Here is a 27947-nt window from a genome sequence, read left to right as displayed (position 1 = left end):
TGCATGATCAAAACATAAGGAAGTTCCTATATTACCCACATGAAGATGGTGCAAAGCGATGCCGGAACCCTTCTCAATCAGAAAGCAATCCGTCTTCCACAGTCACTACAAAACAAGCAAATGAAGACCGTGTCAAGCGCCAAAAAAAAAAAAAAAAAAAAAAAAAAAAGCTTCATCCAAAAAGCTTCACCCGAAAAGCTTCACCTCCAAAACTTCACCCAAAAAGCTTCATCCAAAAAGTTTCACCCAAAAAGCTTCACCTAAAAAAGCTTCACCCAAAAAAAAAAACTTCACCCGAAAAGCTTCACTTAAAAAAGCTTCACCTACACAGCTTCACCTAAAAAAGCTTCACCTAGAAAGCTCCCTCTACATACTTTCACCTACAAAGCTTCACCTCGAAAGCTTCATCTACAAAGCTTCATCTACAAAGCTTCACCATCAAAGCTTCACCCAAAAAGCTTCACCTAAAAAAGCTTCACCCAAAAAAAACTTCACCTCCAAAAAGCTTCACCCAAACAGCTTCACCTAAAAAAGCTTCACCCACAAAGCTTCACCTAAAAAGCTTCACCCACAAAGCTTCACCCAAAAAACTTCACCCGAAAAGCTTCACTTAAAAAAGCTTCACCTACAAAGCTTCACCTAAAAAAGCTTCACCTAGAAAGCTTCACCTACATAGCTTCACCCAGAAAGCTTCACCATCAAAGCTTCACCTAGAAAGCTTCAACACCAAAGCTTCACCTACAAAGCTTCACCACAAAACCTTGCTCCAAATAAACAAATTTTGTTCACAAAACCCAAGATGCCCTTGAACTTGTACAAAAACACAGGTCAACACAAACATTTGTTTTGTTCTACACCCACAACATCCCTGTCATAACCAAACAAGCAATTATGTATATGTTTCCAAACATATTATAATAGATCCAACAACAAGCCAAAGTCCCAAGTTTCATAATGGACAAAAGTACAAGCAATTCATCAATAATGAAGGTGCTACAAAACTTGGAATCTGCCCCAAAATAGAAATCCAACCCAAGAGACTTTTTCTCTCTCTCCCTCTTCCGCCTCCTTTCATCTATCAAATTTCTGCAACCTCTGCTCTTCTCCAATGGAGCTGAATTTTGGACACCCTATAGTTTTTGAGCATATGAACAACTTTCAAGAAGGAACCATTTCTGTTTGAGCGACGGAAATTAAAGTGTTGAAGCTCCAAACATGACAGTCGGATTCTTGCAGATTTCGAAGCTGCTATGATGTTTCGAAGATCTGGAAATATTTAACCATTAGTTCATTCTGAATTTTTGATATGTTATGAAAGAGACGATGAGGCACAACTTCAATGAAGAAAGCATGCTGATCTGAACAATAGAAAATGGAGTTTCGAAGCTCACAACAAATCTGACGGGTTGACAGAAAAATAATAACCAGTCATTCATCATACCTGAATTTCTTGAGTTATATAGCTCCGAGGGATCTCAAATTTGGATATGTTGTAGTTCACAAGCTGAGGAACAACTTCAATGAAGAAAGCATGCTGATCTGAGCAAGAGAAAATATAGTTTCAAAGCTCACAACAAATCTGACGGGTTGACAGACAAATGATAAACAGTCACTCATCATACCTGGATTTCTGGAGTTATACTGCTCCGAGGGACCTCAAATTTGGATATGTTGTAGTTCACAAGTTAAGGAACAACTTCGATGAAGAAAGTATGTTGATCTGAACAAGAGAAAATGGAGTTTCGAAGCTCACAACAAGTCTGACAGGTTGACAGAAAAATGATGAACAGTCACTCATCATACCTGAATTTCTGGATTTGTACTGCTCCGATGGATCTCAAATTTGGATATGTTGTAGCTGACAAGGTGAGGAACAACTTCGATGAAGAAAGTATGTTAAGATGAACAAGAAAAAATGGAGTTTAGAAGCTCACAACAAGTCTGACGGGTTAACAGAAAATTGATGAACAGTTACTCATCATACCTGAATTTCTGGAGTTGTACTACTCCGATGGATCTCAAATTTGGAGATGTTGTAGTTCACAAGATAAGGAACAACTTTCATGAAGACGACTTTGCGATCTGAGCTATAGAGAATGGTGTTATCTTGCATCCACTCAGGCTGATTAGTGGAAACGAAAAGCAATTCCACCAAAGAAAAGATGAAAAAGAGAGAAAAGCTACTAATTGCACTTGATCTTGTCTAGTCAATAGCATGCAGCATCAAACACACAAAAGTTGGAAATATTTTTAGACAAGGCATATGCGAATGTGTGACATCGAAACAAGGATTCGTTACTTTGACAAATTAGTAACAAGCGAGACACCTCATTCGGCAACTCTCTTCGCCTGAAGACTTGGGGGACTCCCACCATATGCTACTGCACCTTAATACTCGGCAGTCTCACAACCACTCAGTGACTTGGATTTTTCAAGTCTCCAACCGAGAAGTTTTCCTCACTCGGGAAATTAAGGGAACACTACCTCAAACTACATGCTTCACTCACAAAGCTTCAACAATACAGGTTTCAACAAAAGCAAAAATTCAAAGAACTTTATGAAGAAGGCTTTGGTGTATTTAACACAATATATTGAAATGAAGCAAAGCTTATTTATTAATATTTTCGATAAGCCACAAATATGTACATATACATGAGTCAAAATAAACAAACAAAAGGGAGCCTTCACAAAGGTTGCTTAGGGGAAGTCTCAGCAGTCGGTAGAGCCCCAGAAAGAGAAAGCACCGGAGGGTGGTTATCCGGAGCCTCAGTACTTGACAAAACCCCAGAAGGAGGAGGCATTGGAGGTTCATCATTTGAAGCTTCATTACCAGGTACAGCCCTAGAGGACGAAGGCAATAAATGCCTTTGGAACAAACCCACAAACCGCTGATGATCAAGTAAAACCTTACCATCAGATTCCTTCATCTGGTCAAGCTTCCTCTTCATGTTTGTAGCATAGTCATGGGCGAGCCGGTGCAACTGCTTATTCTCATGCTTGAGCCCTCTAATCTCCTGTTTGAGACTCATCACTTCAGCAGCCAATGATTCAACTTGGCGGGTTCTAGCAAATAGGCGTTGGGCCATATTAGACACAGAACCTGCACACTGAACACTAAGAGCCAGAGAGTCCTTAACAGCCAACTCATCAGACCGTTTGGAAAGTAGTCTGTTATCTTTGGGAGTGAGAAGGTTCCTGGCCACCACTGCAGCGGTCATATCATTCTTCATCACAGAATCCCCAACGGTAAGAGGACCAGTATGGGATATGAAGGATGGGAGCCATATGTTGTCTGGAGAAGGCGTGGCTGTCTCTTCTCCAAGGTTCAGGTCAAAACGACGGTCGGAGGGTCCAGACATTTTCAAATGTGTTGAAGAAGGAAGAGGTCAGACAAATCAAGATCTTAGAAGTGCAAGAAATGAGCTTCTACTGGTAGAGATTCAGGTGTGCTGTGGAACTTAATGCCAGCCTCTATAAAAATCTGCACTCGACGGAGCTTCAGAAATCGAAGAGGCGTTTGCTTTCTCAAAAGCTGGGCTGCTCAGAGACCACGAGGGCCGATCTCAGAAATCGAAGAGGCGTTTGCTTTCTCAAAAGCTGGGCTGCTCAGAGACCACGAGGGCCGATCTCAGAAATCGAAGAGGCGTTTGCTTTCTCAAAAGCTGGGCTGCTCAGAGACCACGAGGGCCGATCTCAGAAATCGAAGAAGCACCTGCTTTTTCAGCCTCGTCAGCACCTGTCACATGCACAATCAGCTTTGCGAAAATTACGGGCAATCTGTCGAAGATTTCTGGTGAAGTAAAAAGCACGTGAATCTTACTGTTCAATCACCGCTCTCCATATGCACCATCAACTCCTCGGGTACCACATATAACTTTGTCAAAGATCTCTGACAAAGTTTAGGCACGAGAATTTCGAAGTTCCAGCTACCCTACTATTACCCATAAGGGTAAAGGAACAGCACCACTGCTTGACAACTGGAAAGTCCCTATGTGTGTCGACCTCCGTGTTTTGCGGCAAGACAGGTTGGCAAGAACGTCCAACCTTTGCTCACATTCGAGAAAAGACTCCCAACATAATTACTTTCTCAAAAACCGGAGTAGCACCGCTTTCCGAATCTCGAGAGTCAGATCCTCGACGGGATTGCTTGTTCGAAAACCGAAGAGGCACAACTCTCAGAACTTCGAGAGCCAGATTTCCTTAGATAAAGCTTGTCTGTAATCTTCACACGTAATATCAGCTTTCCAGATACCACATACCACTTTTTCAAAGTGCTCTGACAAAATTAAAACACGTGAAGCTGGCAACTCCCACTACATTGCTGTGACCAAGAAGGGTAAAGGAATAGCATTACTACTTGTTATTGGGAAATCCCTATATACATTGACCTCCCTCCTCAACGGACAGGCAAACCTGCAAAAATGCTCAACCCTTTCTCGCATTCGAAAAGGCACCCTCAACATAAACTCTCGAAATACTCAGCTTTATTTCCCCCCGATAATACCTCAGCAAATAAGCCACACCAAGAACAAGAGTATCTCATATCATCAGGGTCGAAAGCAAGAGTATCCCATATCATGCTTTCTCCCTATCTTTGTCTTTGTCCTTGTCCACACCTGCAGGACAAGGAGAAAGAGAGCAGTCAGTCGGAACCTGAAATCAAACCTCCAATTTGGAACTGACTGCCTGAAGCCTTTGCCTGGTTGCTTACTTAGCATTGCTCTCGAGTACTCATCCTCAACTGCTGTCAAGGTCACGAATTCCACCGGCAAATACCTCATGACAGTTGATCAGATATTGGCTCTTTACACTGAAGCTGCCAAGCGTGGATGAGTCACTATGAAGGAATGTTCTGAAGGACCATTTAAATGCAAAGGTTGCACACCACTTCTGCCATGCAAAAGATTGAAGCAGAAGGTTCAACGGTGAGCTGAAACATATCACTACAGCACGACACTTTTCCATACCACATTCATTATTCCGTCAACAGCAAAAGTATCCCATATCATCAAGGTCGAACGTACTCTAGATTTGATGGACTTGTTTTGACCCTCAAATTTTTGAGTCGGCCTTATACTCTGAAGGGCACCAGAAAACCCTCCAGCACAGTTCAAGAATAAGCCTGTGGAAAGTTACTTCTTCAAAAGCAAAAGTATCTCATATCATCTCTTATCCATTTGCTTCTCCTTATCCTGGCAGTTGAATGAGAGACAAGGAGAAGGAGAACAATCAACCGGAAGCCGAAGTCAAACCTCTGATCCTGGGTTGCTTACTTGGAAGTTTGACTGCTTACCTTGTCTGTCACCTCTTTCGGCAGATCTCCTAGCTCGGCGACTTGGGGGACTCTTACTATAGGGTTTGTATCACACTTGACTAAGCCCGAAACTACAACTAAGCTTCAAGTGAAATTGATACATTACCTTGTGCGTCAACATCAGCTAAATACACCATTCCCGGATGGAGGAAAGGTACTTCCAGAGAATGGCAGATGAAGATCAGACCACACTTCGGTACTTAGAAGTTTCGTGATTACTCAAGGGATTGGATCTTGCAAGTCCCCAACCGAGGAGTTTCCCTCACTCGGGAACTTAGGGGAGCACTGTTTGTACCATACTTGACCAATCCCGAAACTACCGAGCACCGGCCAACGCTATACTGTCAAGGACCCAGAAGAGTTCCCCTCCGACCAGGAGGCCAATCACTACTCGACACATGTCAAGATTAGAAGCCAATCAGAGCGCAGCACGTGTCGACATCAAGAACCAATCATAACATGACACATGTCAATGTGACAAAGCTACAAGTTTTTCTATAAATAGGGGTCATTCCCCCACAATATTGCCTAATGCCATTTGTGTTAAATCATTCACAAGAACTCACTAAATTGAGAGCTTGATCCTTTGTACTTGTGTAAGCCCTTCACTACTAATAAGAACTCCTCTACTCCGTGGACGTAGCCAATCTGGGTGAACCACGTACATCCTGTGTTTGCTTCTATGTCTCTATTCATTTACGTACTTATCCTCACTAGTGACCGAAGCAACCAAGCGAAGGTCACAAAACCTGACACTTTCTGTTGTACCAAAGTCTTCGCTGATTTTGTGCATCAACAAGTTGTAATGTTTTGGACTGTAAGTCAATGGGTTGCATGCAATGGAGTATTATAGAACTCGTTTGGATGTGCTTTTAAAATGTTGTTGGTGAAAATATTTTTGGAAACAATTCCTAGTAAAAATGTTAGTAAATTCTGGAAAAGCACTTAAAATGCTTTATGGAAAAAAGCACATAACTGATATTTCTTGTAGAAAGAACTTAAAGTGTTTTTGAAATTCAAAAATATTTTCTCTAAAAGCGCTTTCAGTTATTTTAAAAGCACATCTAAATGAGCCCGTAGACTGCAGTGCAAGTTGTGGCCACATCATCTCTCCTTTGAAAGAATATGAAGAACAACTCGGTTCAAAAGTGTATAATTATGTCTTTTCGATCTCTATAATGAAGCCACTAATTAATTATCTTTTAAGAATACTATATAATTATCTGTAAATTTACTTTACATGACATTGTATTGTTATTAGATTGATGTTATGATAACAATGAATCTGTTTAACTAAATGTTCTTTTCCATCTCATCACACTCACATATAACAAGAATGTACTATTATGATAACATTTTTCTTATCATAACAATGATGATATTTTGTACTAATAATTGAAAGAGATGTATAATACTTAACATGTATCATCGCCATGAAATGTTAGGGTGGTAATATATGCAAGAAGGCGAATGCGTCATCCGTGGCTTATAAGTTTGTCATATCTGCCATTTTACTGATATATGCAAGAAGGCGAATGCGTCATCCGTGGCTTATAAGTTTGTCATCTCTGCCATTTTCCTGCTTTGCTTCAGATGGGAAAAGGATCCTTCTGGGATTCGGGAATTTCATGATTGTAATCATTTATCGTATATCGTGCTATCATAAATTATTTTAAATTTTAAAATTTAAATTAAATATAAATATTAACTAATAAAAACTGACTGCATGATATATGATAAACAATCTCGATCATGGAATCCCTAATATTTTCAGAAAAAGAATCCGGTGAGGATCCTTTTCCCTTCAGATGCATGTGGATGTGGGAGTGGCAGGTAGGTGGTGGCAGAAGGCAGTTGACTTGACCCTTGACCAGGCAATTTGCATTGCAACTCGGAATTGCAGTGTTGTGTGAGATTAAGTACTAGTTTAGTATTGAAGTCATTTTATAAAAAATGGGTATAAAAACAAATTTAGTTCATAAAAGTATTTGGTAAATACTTAAAACAGCTTATTTTCATAGTTTTTGGTAAAAAAAAAAATTGAAAACGTAAAGCAGCAAAAATGAGTTTATTCTTACAGCACAACATAAGTAATTTTTTTTTAAAGCACAACACTACCAAATCTTAGGAAATTATATTCACACACCTCAAATTACTTATTCCACACTCTTTTAATTTTTTAAATATTTTTCTATCAAGTGTTAGTAGTGTGTAGAAAATATTAAAAAAAAAAGTGTGGACTAAGTAATTTGAGATGTGTAAATATAATCTCTCTAAATCTTTTGCACATATTTTGTATGCTATACGTGTTTAGTGTATTTATTATTAATTCACACGTATTAAATTTATAATAATAAAATTAATGTTTTAAGTTATTAATATGTGTTAATCAATAACAGAAATTACAAAATGATCACATACAAAATAAGTACAAAAAATTTAGTCTCGTGTTATGTTATTTTGTGTTGTGTTGTGTTTCAAAGGCCACTCAAAAGACTTGACTCCGTACTCACGAGAAGCCAAAAGCTTGAGTGATATACCTCACGACTAAATATTCCACTTCCCCGTCCCTCTTTTCCCTGCATTTCTGAATCCACCACACCATATGATAAAAACTTGGGGTAGGAACACCGAACACGGCATTCAAAGGGACCAAAAGTATGTGATTCTTTTGTATCTTGGTCTCACTCGATTTCACTTTAGTCATATTCTGTATGAGAGGCATGATGTGTAAATATCGACTACGTCATCTGTAGAGCATTTATTGAAATATAGAAGATCCTTTGTAATTCGGTCGCATTCAACTCATTCTCTGCATACCTTATATAAGAGCTACCTTAGTAGGACACCCTGGTGAAGTTTGTCAATCATTGTATATCTCGTCAATGCCATATTAGTCTTCAGGATTGTTGAAGCATGCAATCGCAAATCGAAAACTTGACAGAATAAATTAAAACTTATATTGAATGGTTAAACTACTACTAGTACTAAATTTTTTATGATAAATTTGTAATGTTGGCACAATATTGAGCGGCTAGTCAACTTCGTGATCTTGACAACGACCTCATCCAATCAGAATTGAGATTCTCTTCGAATCTCTGAGTCCAAAGCAGTTTGAACTTGGAAATTCAGATCATTCAATTTAAATCCTGAGGTCAGTTGAGAACCTCTGTGGATCTTTGTGTCCGAAGTAGTCGGACCCATAAATTTAGGCCGTTCAAGAGAAAGATATTCACACCGTTCAAATACTTCGTCCTCTGTTAGGTGGACCAGTGGAATGGGCTAATGAGAACTGCATGATTTAAATTGAGCAGTGTACATTTCCAAGTCCAACTGTTTCGAACATAGAGATCCGGAGAGGATCTCAATCATCCATCCAACAAATCTTTTATTTTTAGGAACTTAAGTTTTCAATCTATTTTCATTAGTTTTCCTTTTTTATTTATTTATGCAAAATGCAAATGAAACTCAATCATCCATCCAACAAATCTTTTATTTTTAGGAACTTAAGTTTTCAATCTATTTTCATTAGTTTTCCTTTTTTATTTATTTATGCAAAATGCAAATGAAACTTTGGGCTAATGCTAAGTGATACCATCTTCTACCTTCAGCCCATAATGCAAGTGAAACTTAGGCCTTAGTTTCTGTCACCTCAATTATTAGCCCAGGGTTAAAAGTTCTTTTCGTTAAAGCCCAAAATGCTTTTTTTTTTTAATAAGAAGCCCGGACTTTTGGGTAACGATCTGTTTTGCCAAAACCCCATGTGTTAAATTTTTTAATCATAGAATATAAAAGTGTAAAACACACGGAAGCCAAAATTTCAGTTTAAGTCTTTTCGGTCTAAAAAAAAGTAAATTATCGTGATAAAATTATCAGCTACTTTTTTTACTTTATTTTAAAAGAAATCAGATAATAGATTAATGGTTAAGAGCTCGAAGCAAATAAATAATACAAATTCGAAATCACACACTAAACAAACGGTAACGTGCTCTAATCTCAGAATTATTATATTTAAATTATGGTGCTTAGTGCTCTTTATAGTTCTACCCCCGAAGCCCAAGGAAGAACAAGGACGATCAAAGGATAAATTTTATGTTGTGACGGGAACATAAGTGGTACATCACGTTTTAATATGAGTGGTAGGAAATTTTATTTTTTAAGTTATTAACTTTTTAACACATATATCCCACAATTTGTATAGTGACATGTGGTGTACCATCCCGTGTATCGATCACACAAAAAAATCTCTCCAATCAAAGAAGGGGCGGGACCACTTCTCATTTTTCTCCAATGATTACACGTGTCAGCACCACGTGCTAGCGGTCGGCCATTTCTTAATTATTATGTTATGTGATTATTTGGTAAGAACGTTCGGTTTTTTTAAATTAATTAGTTTTTGGAGTTAGCGAAGGGGCGGGCAACAAGTCTTGTACTCGAGTGGTAGCATCAACGGGTGAACATAAAGCTGTCGGGTTTTGGTAGGCCGACGATCCATTTATCGTCACACCAGTCAAGTTTTCTTTGACGTTTGTCTTTTTGTTTGTCTTTTTAATTTAACATAGGTTGCTGATCCATTTTAATTGGAATATTGCATTGGTGGAACCCTATTTGACATGATTACTTGTTTAGAGCGGGAGAAGTCATGAATCGATACGACAAAGTAGAATAGATGGAAATGAGCAACGGCTGATTCAGAATTTTAACTTCGAGTATTTGGAGTGCATGTTTTGTCGAACCATGTTGCACACATGCTGACAAATGTCGATATTTGATGGTTGTTATCGAGAGGTCCTGCAAATTTCAATCTAGTGATACCAACACCAAGAGATGTCGACGCGTCTGGCTAAGTTCTATCGAGATATGCAAAATGTATTTTATCGAACATTTGGTGGGCACAAAAAAGTCTCATGCCAGATCATTGAATGGTCCCAGAAGGGAATTCACCGACTTTTCTCCCGACCTTCGGAGGGTCTCGGGTCCTTATATGGATGCCCATGGGAGTCGATACATGATAAACAACCTCTACATTAGTTATTTTATACTTAATCTTTGAGGAATGTTATATTCCAAACTAATGTTGAACTCACATACTTTTTTGTCCTAGTTGTTAATAAGCGAAAATATAACATGAAAGAAATAACATCAGTTTCTTGCAAATATATATTTTTTTATTAACAATGATTTTAGTGGGTTGAATTGATAATTGTTAAGAGATAAAGTAATCAATTAGGATCGAGCTTGCATAAAAAAACATAGTCATTATTACTTATGAGCCACCCAAATTTGCAATTATGTTAAATTATACGCTTGAAACATACTCCACCCATAAAACGAATTAAGTATAAAGAAAAACGAATTTTAAAAGCATGAATTAATATTTTGTGAGCGAATTAATAGTTTGTTAGTAAAATGATTAAGAATTAGGAAAAAGATTAACAAATAATTGGGTAGTGATGAAAGTTTGATTAACTTCCAGCTTACAACGGGCGACTGACATGGGGAATGTCGTTTTCGAATTACAACAAAGACAATACGTTTTTATCATCTTGGTGACCTAGGTCGGTCATTTCCCAAATCAATATGAGATCTTTCAAGAAATTTGCGGACCCACATTAAAGGTAAGCGCATGTCATTAATTTTGTCCTCGAGCTTTATTCTCGTGTTTACGTTTTCCCAATCCATCTAATTTAAAGAGTTGAATTCTTATTATGGAGTATTAAAATGTTTATTAAATTTGAAAGAATAAAAAATATGGAACTTTAACGAAAAGTACTCGATACTGTTCATTTTAACGAAAAACCACATTTTTACACTAAAAAGTCAATCATGGTACTATTCACTTTACCCTTTATTTTGTACTTATCATTAAAACTCAAAGTTTTCAAACCATTTTCATTAGTTTTCCTTAACAAATATTGGTTGAACTTTTAAAAAAGTGAACTGTTTTGACAAAGTCATCGGCTGATTTTTTTTATTTTTTTATTTTTTAAAGAGTGGTTAGGCCCACACAAAATAAGAATTCAACTCTCCAAATTTGAGGAATTGGGCTTCTGAAATGGTTGAGGTATTTGAATTATAGAGGTGTGGTGCCAGCCAATCAACTTAGAAGGAGAGAAACATAACTAAAAGAGAGATGTTATTGTGTCGATATTTAATGAAGGAGAGAAACTTAACTAAAACGGAGATGCTATTGTGTCGATATTTAATCTTGCATAATATGTGTAGATATTTACAATTTGATTTTGCACTATTATCTGTATAAATTGCATAATATACCCCTAATTTGTGTTTAAATTTAATAAAGTTGGCTCTAAGTTTTTTTGTTAAGTAACATGAGGGATGCTATCTGTTCAAATCATATTTTGTTAACAACACGACGTTGTCGTGATGAATGAATTATAATTTAAATGTTAATTAACGTGCTTATTTTCTATTTGTGACACATGTGATGTTTTGCGAATGTGATATAAAATGTTAGTCTGGTTAACTTTGTTTACTCTTTCACTACTATGTTATAATTTATTAAAAGTTACACGTATTTGTTGTTATGAGAGTGAGTGTTAGATTATTCATTTGTTGACTAAAAAATAAACTTAGAGAAAATAAATAAAATTGGGAATTTTCCAAAAATTAAGTTGATTTGTCACTAAAAAAGTATATTTTTAAAGTGCTCCTACTTACTCAAACTTGACTCTTATCACTAGTGATATTTCTGTTGAATGAAAATTCTTCTGACTTAAAAGTAGTGTATTTATTTTTCATAATTTCTTGTCAACTTGCATGGTGAGAGTGACCAATGAGTAATGATATGTGTGTCTCATAGGTTGGCACCATAAAAAAAATAAAATAAATGCATATGGGATAAAAATAAGAAATATCCATGTATGGAGGGGTATGATATGAAATTATGAATTATGTGAGGCCTTTATTTACATATGCATGTAACTGAAACAAGTGGGAGTACGTACATCTGACAAAGATATCTTGTATTGTATTATATATGTATAATACTATACATATACATATATATGCATGTAAAAATGTTGCAAAAGAATATAGGCATTGGTATTATGGAGTAGAATTCTCTCCCTGCTAAATTTCCTTATCTTTCCTACTCTCCTCTTCTCTTATAATTTTTTCTTTGTCTTTTTTTTTTCTCTATAAAACGCTTAACATAAAATATTAATGTGTTTTAACCGTAATTATTTAAATAAAAAAGAAAGAAAGGGGAGAGAGATTTAGAGAAATAGAATCCTACACCAATTACAAAAGTGAAAGAGAAGAATGAGCAAAGAGACACTGGACTTTGCAAGTATCTTTTATGTGGGACTTGGAAGTACTCCCATGCTTTCTCTGTCTCTTTGTTTGCTTCTCTCTCTCTCTCTCCTCCTCTCTTTCTCTCTCATCTCATCTCATCGATTGATTAATAGGTTAGTTGTTGGGGCCGGACTGGAAGGAAGGAAGGAAGAGCAGCTCAAAATTCAACAGAAGTAGAGTGATTAGTATAGGTTATCTGAATTATCACTCTCTCTCTCAAATTGTCTGACCATCTCTGACTTGACACCATCATCATCCCCATCTCTCTCTCCTACCACACCCCTTCTTTCACATAATTGTACAACTTTTCTCTGTCCGTTTCTGTCCTCCCCTTCCTTCCCTCATCTTATCCTCATTTATTTCTCTTTTATTTCCTTTTACCCACTCCTTTTCTGGTAAAAAACAAAATACACAATAAAAATCCCAGATGCCAGTTTTTTAGTCCCCTTCCTTTGTGGTGGTGTTGGTGGTGGTGTTACTTTGCTTGCACCTTCCCAAGTGACAAGAAGGCAGAGGCAGTACCCATGTTTCTAACCCATAGCTAGCCTGCCTGCATCTTCAGTACCATACAAGTATCATCTCTCTCTCTCTCTCTCTCTCTCTCTCTAGATTTGATTTCGATACCAGCTTTTTCTCATTCTAGTCCTAGGTTGCTCGTTGCATGAATTCATCTAATTTCCTTTCTTTGGTTTTAATCACTGCAATTAGACTGCCTACTGTTTGTTTTTTCTTTCTAAATTTTCTTGTTTTGTTGCTATTTTTTTCACAAGATTTTAAGCTACTGTAATCTACGGGAGGTGGATTCGATCTTGGTGTAAAGAGGCAGCACACTGCCCTAATCAGCTGGCCTAACCCACGTCTTCACTTTCACGTTGGTATTGGATTGTACATGCCTGGTGAGATGCCTGGTGAGTTTTGGTTGATTTCATGTTTTTTGTATATCTCCAGTCCATGCTTTCTGGTTTTCTTTAGTGTGATTTTCCTGGTGACTTTTCTCTCTTCCCCAAATAAACGAAAGTTATGAAGTTTATTGCTTTCTCACAAGTAAAAGGTGAAGATTAAACTCCACTTTGATTATCTGTTGATAATAAAATTTAAATTAATCATTCAAGCATGCTAATTAGCACTGTCATTTAGAAGATTCATGTATTTTTACGGGTCCAATTTTATCGGATCTCGCCAAAGGGAGAGAACCATGAATTTTTATCGAAAACTAAGTACTAAAATCTCCTAGGGAAATTTGATGTTAAATTGCATTTGGTATTCGGTTGTAGGTAGAAGCTAATCCATGGAAGTAGCTGTGAAAATTCCACTTTTGATTTGGCGTTCTGCAGCTTTATTGTGCCGAACTGCTGAATGCTGATATGCAAAAAGTTCCTTAAAATATGTTCCGTGGACAAAGACGATTTAGCTATCATACATCTCAGATTAAAGTTTTTATTTTTATCACTTGCAATAACACGGAACAACAGCGATTGCATAGGAATTCCTTATTCCCGACGCTCTTCTTAATTTGTTCATGCACTTTAGTGATTTTAGGCAAGCATATATGAGCATATATTTGTTCTCCAATAATCTTAACCTCGTCTCGAATACATGGTGAATGGTTGTGGTTTTCCAAGTTCTGTCTATGTTAAATGCCAGTTAGAGATAACTAAGAGTGGAATGTTTACTGCTTCTGCACCATTTAGAGGACAGACCCCAGTCACATTTTTTTCTCTATAGACAAATATGTTCTCAGCACACCTTTCCCTTATTGAAATTATGACTTTCACGGTTTCACCTGTGAGATATAAAAGTTCTTCTTCCACAGTTCTTTTCTTCATTTTTTATCAGTAAGTTCCTTGCTGAGTTTTTGAGATAGCATGAAATGTGTGCATTATGTGAAAATATTCTCAAGAAACGTTTTCTTTTTTCGTGTTTTGACTTGCATCCTGCTCGAGTACTCAATGTCTCATTCATCATCGTTGATCCTCCTTCGCAAATTCTCTCGCTAAGAAATAGGAGAGTAGAAAGAATCCCACTTTGTCATGGAAAATGACTCGTTTTGGCATTCGCGATTGCAGATGAAGGGCAGGCTGATAACGTCACTCTTAAGAAAGTTTCTTGAATTCTCCGTGTGATTAGTCATATAGAAGAAACAAAGTCCTTGACTTCACTGCCTGCCGAAACATGTTAACACAAAACTTGAACTTGGAATTTGAAAATGATTCAGGAGTCATGAGCCAAGTAACTTCGAACATACCTCTGCAAGAAGAATCCCCTGACGCCTCTAAGGACAGCACAACCACTTCTTCATGCCTCACAAATCAGACAAACCATCAACAACAAGATCCCGGGCCTGTTGCACTTGACTTGACACTCCAGTTTTGCTCCAGCGACATTGAATTGAAGGGCACAGGGGAGACTAGCAGTGAAGGAGCTGCACCCCCTACTTCAGAAGGAACAAACCCAAGGGTATTCTCATGCAACTACTGTAAGCGTAAGTTCTATAGCTCACAGGCACTCGGTGGCCATCAGAATGCTCACAAGAGGGAGAGGACAATGGCCAAGCGTGCTATGCGTATGGGAATGTTTCCCGACAGGTATACTAGCTTGGCATCTCTCCCCCTACATGGTTCAGCCGCTTCTGCATTCCGGTCTCTTGGTATCCAAGCTCATTCTGCAGTGCACCAAAACACAATGGTATCATCAGATCATCCGAGGTTCCCTGTCCCCGACACAAGAGGCGTAGCGAGGTTTCAACAGGGCTATTTTGGAGTGCCGGTGTTCATGGACGAGGATGACGAGGGCATGTTTTGGCCCGGGAGTTTCCGGCAGGTAGGCAAGGAGGGAGTTGGAGGTCATTACAATGTGCAATCTGCCCAAAATCCAAATATGAATTCAGGAACAAGCTCGGCACCAAGAAATAATACAAGTTCATCTTCACCTGATCTTACTCTAAAGCTCTGAGATTTTTGTTTTTGTGTTTAATTAGATATATTTCCCAGTAATGAAGCATGCATGCTGACATTAATCAAATAGTATTAATATTAACTTTGTGCGGTGAGATATGCCATTTGTAACGGCTGCAGAGACTTCTAAATTGTTTTTATGGCTGTATTTGTTTCCTAAGTTCATAATTAATTAAGGATGTTCTTGTAGCTGCTAGTATTGGAAGTGAAAATGTTTTATTGGAAGCCGGTAATTAGTTTAAGTTATGAAATTCATAATTTTCTCTTCCTTTAGCGTTTCTCTTGGATACGAAGATATGAGTGTATATAGGTAAATGCTTTTAACTGCTTGAGCTATATGTCTCATGAAGCGCTCAACATAATTTGGCAAGAAATGAAGTTTTGGTTTGACAATTGTTGACCCCAAAAGCACGCTTTTTAATCATAATCTCAACGTTCAATCTTGTTGGCCTCAATATTCAATATTCAATATTGACCCTAGGATGTTGGATGAAATGTCTTTTAAGGCATATCAAACATATCAAATTCAACGGATGAGACTAAGGGTTGTGAGGTAGTGCTAGATAGAGGTGGAATATAATTTTTGTCACTTGTTTTTGTGCATTCTCTCTCTCTCTCTCTCTCTCTCTCTCTCTCTCTTTGTTTGTGTAATTTTTTAATTAGTGTGTTAAATTGTTAATTGTTATCGAAGGTCAGTGAGGATAAACACGTACCATAATACATAAATATGTTGCTTTTCATTATTGCCATAAAAGCATCATATGTTTTTTTAATTTTTATATTGAATAAATCAAATGAAAATTAAAATAACATAAATAAAGTAACAAGTCATGAATAAGAAAGACGAAAATATCAAAAGGATACTTTGTTAGGACAAAACATGAAATTTGATAAATATGAACGAAAAAAATGACGGATAGCAACATGACATTGCGAAATCGACTCATTGACGACGGCCTTTCCTTGCACGTCGGGATAGGAAGCCGCAGCCGCATACGTCAATACCGCGTTGCCTTTGCGCGTGCTCTCCCTCATGCATGCAACTTTACATTTCCGTTTTTATATTTCACATATTTTTTTTTTCAATTTTTTGTCGTTGGAATTAAAGAAAATTAATGATAGAAAGTTAGCAAGAAAGCGAGAGGTAAAAAAGATTTGGATTGTATTCAGAATCAAATTGTGGGGATCCTAAGGATTTTCACATCTCAATCATTCATCGCGTATCGTGTTGTTATAAATTATTTGACATTTTTTATTTAGAATTAAACATAAATAGTACCTGACGAAAACTGACCTCATGATGTACGATAAATCGCTAAAATGTGATCCCCACAAAGTGAATCTGGAGATAATCCTCTTTGAGGTAAAAATGAGTGCGAATGGTACTACTCCTTGACCAAATCCCACGTGTGCCAATTAAAAAAATGTAAGATGTATGAAGACAAATTTTAGATTAAAAGCAAATATAATGTATTCAATATATGAATGCGTTCAACAAAAACATATGTTGCGAGTAAAACAACCTTATTTTTTTATTTAGAAAAACAAACAAAACATAATCATTTCATTCAAAATTATTGGTAACACAATGAGAAAATGGGATTTGCCAAACGCGTTTTACCAGTTGGACGTCGTTTTCGAGTCTGGACTCTAAAAGCAAACCACTTTACACAGCTTATACCGCTAATTACCAAATTAACCAAACCACTCTTAACTTGTTGTAAGATTCCCTTGGCCCTATGTGATTAATTAATTAACATATGAAGACTTTTTTGCTAACAATGAATATTAAGTACTGCATCATGATAGTGATCGATGATGATGTGTCATGTCCTAAATATAATTAACAATCAATTAATCATGTCTTGCCCCTCATCAATATTTATTAATCACTCATCTTATGGATGGCAGTTCTAATCATGAAGTAACTGTTAAACTACAATCTTGATTTTTCAGTCACTCATCTTATGAATGGCAGTTCTAACCATGAACAAAAAGAACCACTGAAGAGGACGGTATGAGTTAAGCGATGAGCAATCTCATTGGCTTGGCGAGGCACATGAGTAGAAAAAGCTCCAATGATCCCAACCATTAATGACTTCACATCCTCCACAACCACAACAGATCTAACATGAGACATATAACGTGAGAAATTCTGCATAGCATTCACGACCTGGACTGAATCTTCATTGACAAGATTTTGAAAACCCATCTCCTACCTTATTTTGGTTCCCTATTGTAGTCTCATTTGAACTCACATTTTACATGAAAAATGTCTCTACTTTTGAACACATATAATTATGTAACATGTTTTATAAAGGATGTTACTAAAAGAAGATCTTACTGAGATAACATGTCAAGCGATTTGATATTCCTACAAAAACATTATTTGTTGGTCTCAAAAGCAAAAGAACAATACATTAATAAATAAAAGAAAACTGTTATTAGCACTTAAAAAATCTCATTCTACACTCTTCATAAGTGTATTTGTCTTTCTAATTATAGGAAGTTTGGAGTGTCAAAAGAGATTTTGAAGTGTTAATAACAATTTCTTAAAAAAATTATGATTAATGAGCAAAAAAGGAGAACGATCAACCGAGTCAATAGAAACAGATCGACCGAGTCTAAGTTTCAAAAGAAACAAAACGTCAACTTTTCTTGGATAATATTCAATTTAGTAGCAAGTAGCAAGTGACTAGTGCTAAACAAATTGAAAATTTGATATCAGCGAAGCTTCTGCTAATTCAACGGATATTTTTGGCATTAAACAAAGAAACATTATTAGGAAGAATTTTTATTCTTTTGACAACGATACGATAATTATAAAAGTCATCCCGATTATATATCAAAATGGATTATGTGCTTTGGTAAATATTCTTTGAATTCGAGAAGTTCACCAATATACCAAAATCATGTTGTTGGCTACCTTTAGGAGACGCTTACATAATTTCCCAAATTTTCATGCACATGTGTGACTCATTTTACAATCTTTTTGAACAAAGTTGCCTTCCAATTGACTACAATATATGAAAAAATGGCGATTGAGGTAAGTTGTAGTTGTAACAACATTTATATAATAATTTAGTATGCTATTTGTCGTTATAAGACTTTAATTTTACAAATGAAAACAGGATATTATTGGACTTATCAACTAGGCTCTCAACTCATTATTATATATTTGGACAAATACACATGCGATAAGAGTCTTTTTCTTTTGAAAAGGGGACGAGGAGCCGGTAAGATTCATAAAGACATTTAAACATTTCTCTTGCTACTATCTTGCGATTCACCAATACAAAGAATAAAACTTAAAACATGTTATGTAGAATAAAAACTTGAAATTTATGCAAGAAGAGTTACAAAAACAAAAATTTCATGAGCTTGTAACCCTTTACCGGCTAAACTTTGACTCAAAGTTGAAAGCAATTAAACACCTTTTTAGGAAGTTAAACGGTAATTATGCCCTAATTAAACGTTAATCCATATTTTTCTCGAAAAATACAGAAAGTTGTCCTCTTCCTTCACCACCACTCCGAGTCAAAGGCATGCACCAAGAAAAAGACGAAGAAAAAGACGACTCAAAGCAGAGCATGAGTAAATCCATCAAACACAGCGGGGCCAGTTCAGTAATTTTGTACATCATATCGCCGTTTTTCGGTGTAAACGCTTGAAAAATCCAGCCGTTGGGCAATCCCGTTGCGGATAGAGAAATTGAGATTTCAGTTATGGTGTGCTGAAGAATCATTTGATTCCAAACACAACCCCAGATTCTTTACTATTTTCCAAACAGCCCCTGTAGAGCGCAGACCTTTTCCTCTCTGTTTCTCTATAGTTTCTTCTCTTCTCAGACACACTTCCCCTGTCTCCCCTTCCTATTTCTCTTACCTGGTAATTTCTCTCTCTCCTCCTATCTCTCTCTCTCTCTCTCTCTCTCTCTCTCTCTCTCTCTCTCTCTCTCTCTGGATAAGGCCATGTTTGGCGACAAGGATCGAGCGATTGGGAATCTTGCCGCCGATGAGGCGTCTCAGAGCAAGGTCACTCGCCATATCTCCAAGCAAAACAAACACAACCCAGAAGAGAAAATGGGATTCTCCGAAAAGGGGTTCGGATTTCTTAGAGAATCAGACATGGGTTCTGATGGGTTCCAATCAAAACCCTCAAAGATTGGAAATTTAGGTTCGCAGGAGTTGACTCTAAGCTACCTCTGCGACAGTTCCAAACTGGGTTTTCTCGAGAAGGAGTTACCCGGCGCAAATTTGCTGACTTCGTTGGAGAAAGAGAGTTTCAAAGGTAAAGGCATCATCGTATCTGAGAATTCTAACAAATGGGTAGAGAGAGATTTCCTTAATTTGAACGAAACCAGGTTGAATTGCTCGAAGCGAGAGCTTGAGGAGGAGGCGGAGAGAGAAAGCAGGGTCGACAAGAAGCCAAAGCTCGAGACTTTGAATCTCTCTCTAGCCTTGCCGGAGGTATCTCTCTCTCTCACCGCCTCAAACGCCTTGCAGAATGGCGATCATCCGGCGATGCTGCGGCCTAGTAGAAGCATACAGTCGTTGGCGCCGTCTGCTAACAACACACAGACCACTTGCTCCAATGATTTCACAGCAGCTTCATTGTCGTACTCTTATTCCCACCAATTTTCCCACAACCCCAGTTGCTCGCTTACCCGAAATTCGACGGATTTCGAGTATTCTGTTGGGAAAGATGATCAAATTTGGAACTGTGGGGAGGGGACTAATGGGTCTGTGCATAGCAGGTTTAAGCCGATTGGAGACGGAGTCGGTTTGTCGAATCACGGCGGCGGGATTTTGTCGATGATGCAGAGTAATCGTAAGGATTCTTGTAATAATAACAGTGTTTATAGGACAACTAGCTCTGAAAATCTTTCTTTTTTTCCATCTGAGTTGCCTGCTAAGCCGAAAATCGATACCCTTTCCGGGGATTCTAGAGGGAGAGGTTCTGAAAGTTTGAGAGGATTGGAGGGTGTGGATGGTGGTGGGAGAGCCAGGAAACTCTCGAGACCGGAGAGAATTCTCCGCGAAATTGTTTCGGAGTCTGTAACTGGCATGGCTCAGATAGTTCAAGAGCTTCCCGAAGAAATGCTCTTATCAACTAAAGAATACTTGAAGAATCTGACATCTGCGCCAGAGAAGAAGGAAGAATTGGCGAGCCTTCAAAACCGGCTTCAGAGAAGGTCTGATCTTACAAAGGAGAATCTCTCTAAATGTCAGAAGGATCAATTGGAGATTTTGGTTGCTGTGAAAATGGGACTTGGGAACTTCGTATCTGGGAAAAACCGCCTTCCAGCAACCGAGCTGGTGGAGATTTTTTCGTTTATGAGGTGTAAGAATGTGAATTGCAAGAGTTTATTGCCCGTTGATGATTGTGACTGCAAGATTTGCTCTGCAAATAAGGGGTTTTGTAGTTCCTGTATGTGTCCTGTATGTTTGAATTTCGACTGTGCCAATAATACTTGTAGTTGGGTTGGCTGCGATGTTTGCTCGCATTGGTGCCACGCTGCTTGTGGTATTCAGAGGAATCTCATTAAACCGGGTCCTAGCTTGAAGGGTCCCTCTGGGACAACTGAGATGCAATTTCATTGCATTGGATGCGGCCATGCTTCGGAAATGTTTGGTTTTGTTAAGGATGTGTTTCTGTGCTGTGCAAAGGACTGGGGACTAGAGACCCTTATCAAGGAGCTTGACTGTGTTAAGAAGATTTTTAGGAGAAGCGATGATTTTAAAGGCCGGGAACTGCATATTAAGGCTGAGGAGATTATTTCCAAGCTTGGAAGCCAGTTGATGTCTCCTTCAGATGCCTGCAATTTCATTATTCAGTTCTTTAATTGTAAGTCAACCCTCTTCGGTTTTCTATTTCAACTTAAACGTTTGTTCTTTTACTTGATATTGTGCCAAAAAGCATAAAGGTAAATGAAAAATTCTACGAATTGCCATTAGGGGAGCCACTACTTATGGGACGAAATGTCGGCCATTAATGTGAAAACAAGAGCAAAGTATTAATGTAGCGAAATGAGATGTTAAGGTAGATGATGAGAGTGTCTTGGAAAAAAAAACATAACTAGCAATCTTTGAATTAGAAACACGAGACCCTTATGCTATTTTGTTGCTCCAAACTACTTTTATTTCTTCACACGTTGAATATAAAATCATAGGGATGTTAATTGTACCTCATCTAAGCTCGCCGTATTCTACTTTAGCATAATGTTCTTTTACAAATTAGAGAACAGTCACTGAATGTCTCAAGGACGTTGATTGATTACCCTATGGCATGTATTGGAGGCTAGGGTAATTGGAACTATGTTGAATGGAATACTCTGAATTGCTTACTTGAGGCTACTGGTTGTATGCACATTAGCTACGATGGGGATCATATTCCTGTGGCTGTTAAATAGCATTTTAATCTCTGTAGCTTACCCTTTTGTTGTTTTGGCCTTTTTTTTTTCTTTTCGTTTCACTGTTGATAGGTTAAATCTCCTCTATAGCTTGAGTTTGAATGTTATACTCGTTCTAAATGTTTCTTTTCTTTTCTGTTTATGCTTAACTCTGGATTTGACTTTCCTTTTGAAATAGATACAGATGGAGTATCAGAATATCCTGCTTCTACCATATCCACAAAAGAGTTGAGTGCCTCTCAATCCAGCCTGAGAAAAGATTTGACCCCCTTTTCACAATCCGTTTCTGCACCTCCGAAATATGCTGTTTACAACACAAGTTCTAGTATGCAACGAGATTCACTGTCCAACGATACGCGTCAGAAATCATCCCACATAAGCAATGAGGATGAGTTCCAGTTTGGGACCTTACCAAAAATAGACGGGTTTGAGAGCTTGGAAAGCTTAGTGAGGATAAAGGAAGCGGAAGCTAGAATGTTCCAGGACAAGGCTGATGAAGCGCGGAGAGAGGCAGAAGGGTACCGTCAGATGATACAAACAAAGACGGAGAAGCTGGAGGAAGAGTATGCCGGAAAGTTTTCCAAATTGTGTCTGAAAGAGACGGAGGAAAAGCGAAGGAAGAAACTGGAGGAGCTGAAAATTTTGGAAAGTTCGCATTGTGATTACTACAAGATGAAAACTCGAATGCAAGGCGAGATTGCTGGCTTGTTGGAGAGAATGGAAGCAACAAAGCAGCAACGGGTCTAGTTTCTTTTCTCCTTTCATTTTTTTTTTTTTAACAATGGTGCTAACTATGTTTAGTATATTAATTAGTTTTATTTCAATTTTGGATTCTGCTTGTTATTTTTATCAAAGTGAAAGATTGCTTCTCAGTTGTGGAATTCCAAATTTGTTCTTCTAATGATTATATAGCTAGTGCTGGAATCGTTCTCTATGTGCCCCCCCTGAACAGCAATGTTTGAGCTGAGCAATGCCGAACACGTGTCCTCCCCCTTTGTCACAACAACAAAAAATTCTTGTGTCCATCTAGAAAATTAAGTCATCATTCGTAAGCGAGACCTCTTGTACTATTGTCCACTATGAAACTGTGTGTGTGGATGTACGAATGAAGTAGTCCTTTAGTGAACACAAGAATTTCTCCAGAATGTCTTGCAGTAGAAGATGTGTTTTTGCATTGTTTATGTAAGGTTGTCCACACGTATGGGTGCCATAATGCGCCACCAAGACCATGGTCTCTTGTTCATAGTCATAGATACGATATCCTCCTACAAAGTAAAAGGACGACGCTGATTGTGGCTACAAGGATGTTGTACCATTGGTCCCGCCACTTCCACCATTGTTAAAACTAATAATGCGTGGGTGCAAAACCACCTCCGTATTGAGATATGTTCCGAATCACTACATATAGAGTACACAGATTGAGAGATTTGGACCATTCAATTTCAATTTTACTGTCCTATTAGCTCATCTTACTGACACACTTCACAAAAATCCAAAAATTTGAATCGCTCGAATCTCTTTCTCTCTCTCTTAAGTGGTTCGGATCCATTTGTGCGCGTGCTACGGACACAGTGGATCTCATTCCAAACATCATCATTACTTTGTGATATCGTATTTTGTTTTTTATTTTGTGGGAGCCGTCCAAACACAATCTCAAACATAAAAGCAAATACTGTCAATCAATTGAATTACAAACATCTGACTTTGTGATTGTAGATTTGCACTATACAATATACAATATTTAAAAATAATGAGAAAATTATGCTAAAGTAAAATGACACTAATGACGCTGATCTACTTTCAATTTTTCCTAATAAATCGTCTACACTTTGACAGATACAAAGTAAGATGACAATAAACTTACTTGAATGTTCATCTTTTGCTTTATTAATTTAAGTATACAAATAGCCATCCAGCTCAACAAATTTTTTACGGAAGTAGAAATGTATTAATACTTAGCACTACAACCTACTGATATTAATTCTCTCGTTCTACGCGTAAATATAATGCTCTATCAAAACAACAGCAAAAATAATTCGTCTCAAAACAAAAATTTAATAAGAAAAATATACTAAGGTAAAGATGACTGGTTGGTATTAGTTAATAAAGCCGAGGGAGGAGGACGGTGAGGCTGACGGTGGCTGCGAAGAGAAAGAGCAAAAGACCAGTGAAGTTGACTATAAGAACTTCTTGATTAATTTTTACTACGGCCAAGAAAAAGAACCTCTCCATTAACCCTGTCTCAGCCGTGCACACTGCTAGAAGAAATATCACCATCCCAAAAAATGTGTGCCATGGCATAAAATTTCCCCTCGACGACATGTCTCCACCCGGAAACACATAGAACACGAAGCCAAACAAGTACTGAAAAACAAGAAACAATATAATTGTATGGTCATTTAGTCAAGAGTTTCTGTTTGCAAAAGCGACATGACGTATAAGGTGGTGACGTATTTTAGCTCTTGTAAAGTGTTAGTATTACCTGAATACCAAATAAAGAGATGGTTGTTATGCCGAGCCAGGAGTGTAAGGTAAGAAAATGTGGAACTCTGGATTCGTGATTAAACTGGATAGCACAGTAAAACCCAAAAATTATAGCCGCCAGAGCTAGAAGATGCAATATCACGTGCACCCCTTTTTGTGTGTTCCTTGTCCCTTGGACTGTCTTGTATGCCATGATTGCTGCACCAATAAAATGCCACCCCATCAGATCAGTCCTTAATATTCTAGGGATATTTAACAATGCTTTTGATACAGACGATAGTCAAATTTAAGCTAATATGTACTGCAAAGACAAGGATTCAATTTAGGTGCACAAGGAGCACATTCGTTTTAGCAAGGTTATAAACACAATTTTTTGACCTAGTGAGTTCCAATATAATTACCTTCTCCACCGATCAAAATAAACCCGACCACCATTAGAAACGTATGAACCTGTGAAAAATGAGAGGAAGAATATGATGAAATAAAGGATATGATCATATAAACTTCAGTTATAATATGCGCATATGCAAGATTTAAACAATTACGTAACGTTTACATTCAAAATTTTCTCTTCGATGCCGGATTCGAGAGCGAAGCCACCGCGGAACTTTAGGGTCCAAACAAGAACCAGGGTTGTTATGGCCATAGCTAGCAAATGCCCAAATAATGTAGCTGGGGTTGCTGAAATTTGGTAGCTACGACTCTTAGGTGCCATTGTTGTAACTTGTAAGTGTTACCCTCTCCAGAGCTACAAGCTTTACTAGGACTGTATTTAAAACACACCAAGAGAAACAGTGTTGATTAGAAAAGAATGGAAATTTTGATGAAATTAATGTAAGGATTAGAGTTTTATTTGCCCAAAGTAAACAATGTTTGAATGAGAATTCGAAGTATCGATGCCGCCCAGTACGTGGAATATGGAAAACCGTCTAGCCGGCTGATCTTTAGGTGTCAAGGCCAAAAACTTGGAATATGTTTTTTGCATTCTGTTTCTGTGTGTCCCATATGGCTAAGTCAAGTCGTCGGCAGTAAATAGTCTTTTAAGTCGAATGAATTTTTATAGAAATTATCTTTAGATTATCATAAGAGGTCGCACTTAGTGCGATGGCAAGTGTCTTCGCCCATGAGCGGTAGGTCTCGGGTTCGAGACTTGGGAGCAGCCTCTTCATAAATGGGGGTAAGGCTAGCCGACATTCACCTCTTCCAGACCCTGAGTAAAGCGGGAGCCTTGTGCACTGGGTACAACCTTTATCTTTAGATTATCATAAAGAGAATGAATGGTTCCGACATTCACCTCTTCCAGACCCTGAGTAAAGCGGGAGCCTTGTGCACTGGGTACAACATTTATCTTTAGATTATCATAAAGAAAATGAATGGTTCCGATTATGACGTTTGCACAGTAAAATATCGTGTACACCATCATTGAAGATGCGAACTATTAGAGAGTGATGCTATATGTTTTTCATATAGTGCAAAAGTACAAGAAAATTGTATTTGAAAAGATATTAGGGACTGATATACAAACTCAACTGATTAAGGAATCAACACAACATTATCTGATCATTAGTGCAAAAATAATGAATTCATATCGTAATCAATATATTGGTCTCCCATATGAACCCTCCCTCATACATAAATTCGCTCAAATATGAATCACACCAAAAGAAAAAAAAAGATTATACATATGAAATCAACATTATATATAACACCAAACCAATGTCTTCAACTGAATAGACCAGCTGAAAAGAAAAGAAAAGGACTGAAATTAAATTAAGAAACTATACATATCACACATAACGGGCAAGGGCGACAGAAAGATCGACGAAGATGCCAAAGAGGAGGATTGCTAGTGCAGTGAAATTGATCAAGTGCGATTCTCTGTCTCCCAGCGCTTTCGAAAGTCCAAGGAATGTGAATTTCTGCATCAACCCAGTTAGGGCAGCACATATCGACAAGTATAGAATTGTCCTGCCCATACTCATATGCCATGGAATTAATCTCAACCTCGACTCTGCCGTACCTCCTGGAAACAAGAAAGCAGCAGCTCCAACCAGCCACTGGATGCAAATCAAACCATTCATGTGCTTAATTAAGTAATTAAGGAATATAATTAACTAATTAACGAAGTTATGTTAATTTATTAGTACGTACGTACCTGCAAACCGTACAAGATAAAGGTGCCCAAGCCAATCCATGAATGCAGGGTATACATGTCATCTATCTGCCTCATGTCATGGTATCTAAAAGCAGCGCATATCCCAAATATTCCGGTACATAGAGCTATCAGGTGTAACAAGGCGTGCATATACTTCTGCCCCTGGTGTTCTGACATTACGGTCTTGTATGCCATCATCGCTGGTATATCGCATACACGCAATAATAATTTTTCGTTTGGATATTAATATTTAAATGTATGTACCTATATTTAGCCTACATAGATAGAGAAATTGAAACCCTAGTACGCTACTACTTACGTACCTTCACCAGCAAAGAAAATAAAACCGAAGAACATAAGAAACGGATGAACCTGCCAAATAAAAAAAAATGACTTAAATTTTAATTTGAGCCACGATTAAGAAAGAAAATAGTATTATTTATGAAGGTTAATGATCACTTACGTTGAAAACTCGATCTGAATTGTCAGAATCATAATCGATGCCACCACGGTAATGCAGGAGCCAAACAAGCATAAGTATGATTGCTAAGATGCCAAACAAGTGTGCACCTACTGTCAACCTAGAGGCTGATCGTTTGTACCTATAGTTTACAACAGTAGTATGCATTGCGATTAAGTGATTAGACGACAGATGATGGCGAAGTGAATTAATCTGGGGAATTAAGGATGGGGATTGGTGGGTTAATATCTTAAATTTGGTTCCTTTAATTTTGATGTGGGAGCGTTCTGCTGAATGAGTTCTTATATATATGTATCTTTGTAAGAGTTGGTGATAAAAAATGCCCATGCACTGTTCTTGGGATTGCTTGCTGTGTTGGTTTTGGGATTCTCTTCTGGGGAAACTTCGAACTTTAGCAAAGCATCACAAGGACAAAATAGAACCAGCTCTAATTGTACTAAGGTATTTATTCTGCCTACAACTATAAGAAAAAGAAAAAGCTAAAGCATCACAAGTTCACATTGACGATTAATCCAAGTATATATCCGATCTCTTAATGTTATACTTTGTGGAGGTGTCCTAGCTATCTAGCTGTTTGAGCATCACCCATTGAGGAAATCTTTTTTTTTTTTTTCAAAGAAAAAAAGAAAAAGAACAATGTGGTAGCAGATTAGTCTGAAAAAGGTAAAAGTTCAAGCAAAAAATAAAAGGAAAACTAATGAAAAGGGCTTGAAAACTTTGAGTTTTAATGATAAGGACAAAATAAAGGGTAAAGTGAATAGTACCATGATTGACTTTTTAATGTAAAAATGTGGTTTTTCGTTAAAGTGAACAGTACCGGGTGCTTTTCG

At 37.6% G+C, this 27947-nt stretch overlaps 4 protein-coding genes across 11 annotated transcripts; 2 read left to right on the top strand and 2 right to left on the bottom strand.

The window, feature by feature from the left end:
• Window positions 1-874: 874 nt before the first annotated feature.
• On the bottom strand, window positions 875-4713 carry LOC139192916 (uncharacterized). Of its 4 annotated transcripts, none has more exons than XR_011577468.1 (5): window positions 1985-2731; window positions 1804-1877; window positions 1623-1720; window positions 1442-1539; window positions 875-1266 (listed from the first exon to the last, which is right to left on the bottom strand). XR_011577468.1 is itself a non-coding variant. In XM_070815829.1 (4 exons), the coding sequence occupies exon 1, from the start codon at window positions 3357-3359 to the stop codon at window positions 2685-2687; it is 675 nt and encodes a 224-aa protein (XP_070671930.1). In that variant the 5' UTR covers window positions 3360-4713; the 3' UTR covers window positions 875-1266; window positions 1442-1539; window positions 1623-1696; window positions 1985-2684. The 4 variants fall into 4 exon arrangements, 1 of the variants encoding a protein (XP_070671930.1); XR_011577469.1 differs by having other exon boundaries at window positions 1804-1858; window positions 1985-2173; XR_011577470.1 differs by having other exon boundaries at window positions 1442-1534; window positions 1985-2125.
• Window positions 4714-12569: 7856 nt separating this feature from the next.
• Window positions 12570-15774, top strand: LOC103422018 (zinc finger protein 7-like). 5 transcript variants are annotated; one of them, XM_008360057.4, is made up of 3 exons: window positions 12570-13203; window positions 13402-13539; window positions 14698-15774. In XM_008360057.4, the coding sequence occupies exon 3, from the start codon at window positions 14804-14806 to the stop codon at window positions 15581-15583; it is 780 nt and encodes a 259-aa protein (XP_008358279.1). In that variant the 5' UTR covers window positions 12570-13203; window positions 13402-13539; window positions 14698-14803; the 3' UTR covers window positions 15584-15774. The 5 variants fall into 5 exon arrangements, with proteins under 5 accessions (XP_008358279.1, XP_070671760.1, XP_008358280.1 ...); XM_070815659.1 differs by having other exon boundaries at window positions 12625-13203; window positions 13906-15774; XM_008360058.4 differs by having other exon boundaries at window positions 12766-13203; window positions 13402-13527.
• A 3334-nt stretch (window positions 15775-19108) lies between these two features.
• Window positions 19109-22878, top strand: LOC103429440 (protein OBERON 3-like). Its single transcript, XM_008367590.4, has 2 exons — window positions 19109-21432; window positions 22176-22878. The coding sequence occupies exons 1-2, from the start codon at window positions 19557-19559 to the stop codon at window positions 22742-22744; spliced, it is 2445 nt and encodes an 814-aa protein (XP_008365812.2). The 5' UTR covers window positions 19109-19556; the 3' UTR covers window positions 22745-22878.
• A 3166-nt stretch (window positions 22879-26044) lies between these two features.
• Window positions 26045-27651, bottom strand: LOC103429441 (probable transmembrane ascorbate ferrireductase 3). The gene is made up of 4 exons (XM_008367591.4): window positions 27100-27651; window positions 26960-27008; window positions 26637-26836; window positions 26045-26538 (listed from the first exon to the last, which is right to left on the bottom strand). Exons 1-4 carry the CDS (start codon window positions 27442-27444, stop codon window positions 26269-26271), a joined length of 864 nt encoding a protein of 287 aa, XP_008365813.2. The 5' UTR covers window positions 27445-27651; the 3' UTR covers window positions 26045-26268.
• Window positions 27652-27947: the final 296 nt, after the last annotated feature.

The sequence above is a fragment of the Malus domestica genome, chromosome 16, assembly GCF_042453785.1.
Source record: "Malus domestica chromosome 16, GDT2T_hap1".
In the NCBI taxonomy this organism is placed as follows: Eukaryota; Viridiplantae; Streptophyta; class Magnoliopsida; order Rosales; family Rosaceae; genus Malus; species Malus domestica.
This window is presented reverse-complemented; position numbering and strand designations above follow the sequence as displayed.

What these genes read in the sequence shown, in the direction of transcription:
- LOC139192916 (XM_070815829.1), bottom strand. Translation starts at nt 3,359, where the DNA reads ATGTCTGGACCCTCCGACCGTCGTTTTGACCTGAACCTTGGAGAAGAG.
- LOC103422018 (XM_008360057.4), top strand. Translation starts at nt 14,804, where the DNA reads ATGTTAACACAAAACTTGAACTTGGAATTTGAAAATGATTCAGGAGTC.
- LOC103429440 (XM_008367590.4), top strand. Translation starts at nt 19,557, where the DNA reads ATGTTTGGCGACAAGGATCGAGCGATTGGGAATCTTGCCGCCGATGAG. An exon ending in CATTATTCAGTTCTTTAATT is followed by an intron (nt 21,433 to 22,175) that starts GTAAGTCAACCC and finishes CTTTTGAAATAG; the next exon opens with ATACAGATGGAGTATCAGAA.
- LOC103429441 (XM_008367591.4), bottom strand. Translation starts at nt 27,444, where the DNA reads ATGGGCATTTTTTATCACCAACTCTTACAAAGATACATATATATAAGA. An exon ending in ATTCAGATCGAGTTTTCAAC is followed by an intron (nt 27,009 to 27,099) that starts GTAAGTGATCAT and finishes TTTATTTGGCAG; the next exon opens with GTTCATCCGTTTCTTATGTT. An exon ending in TTATCTTGTACGGTTTGCAG is followed by an intron (nt 26,539 to 26,636) that starts GTACGTACGTAC and finishes ATTTGCATCCAG; the next exon opens with TGGCTGGTTGGAGCTGCTGC.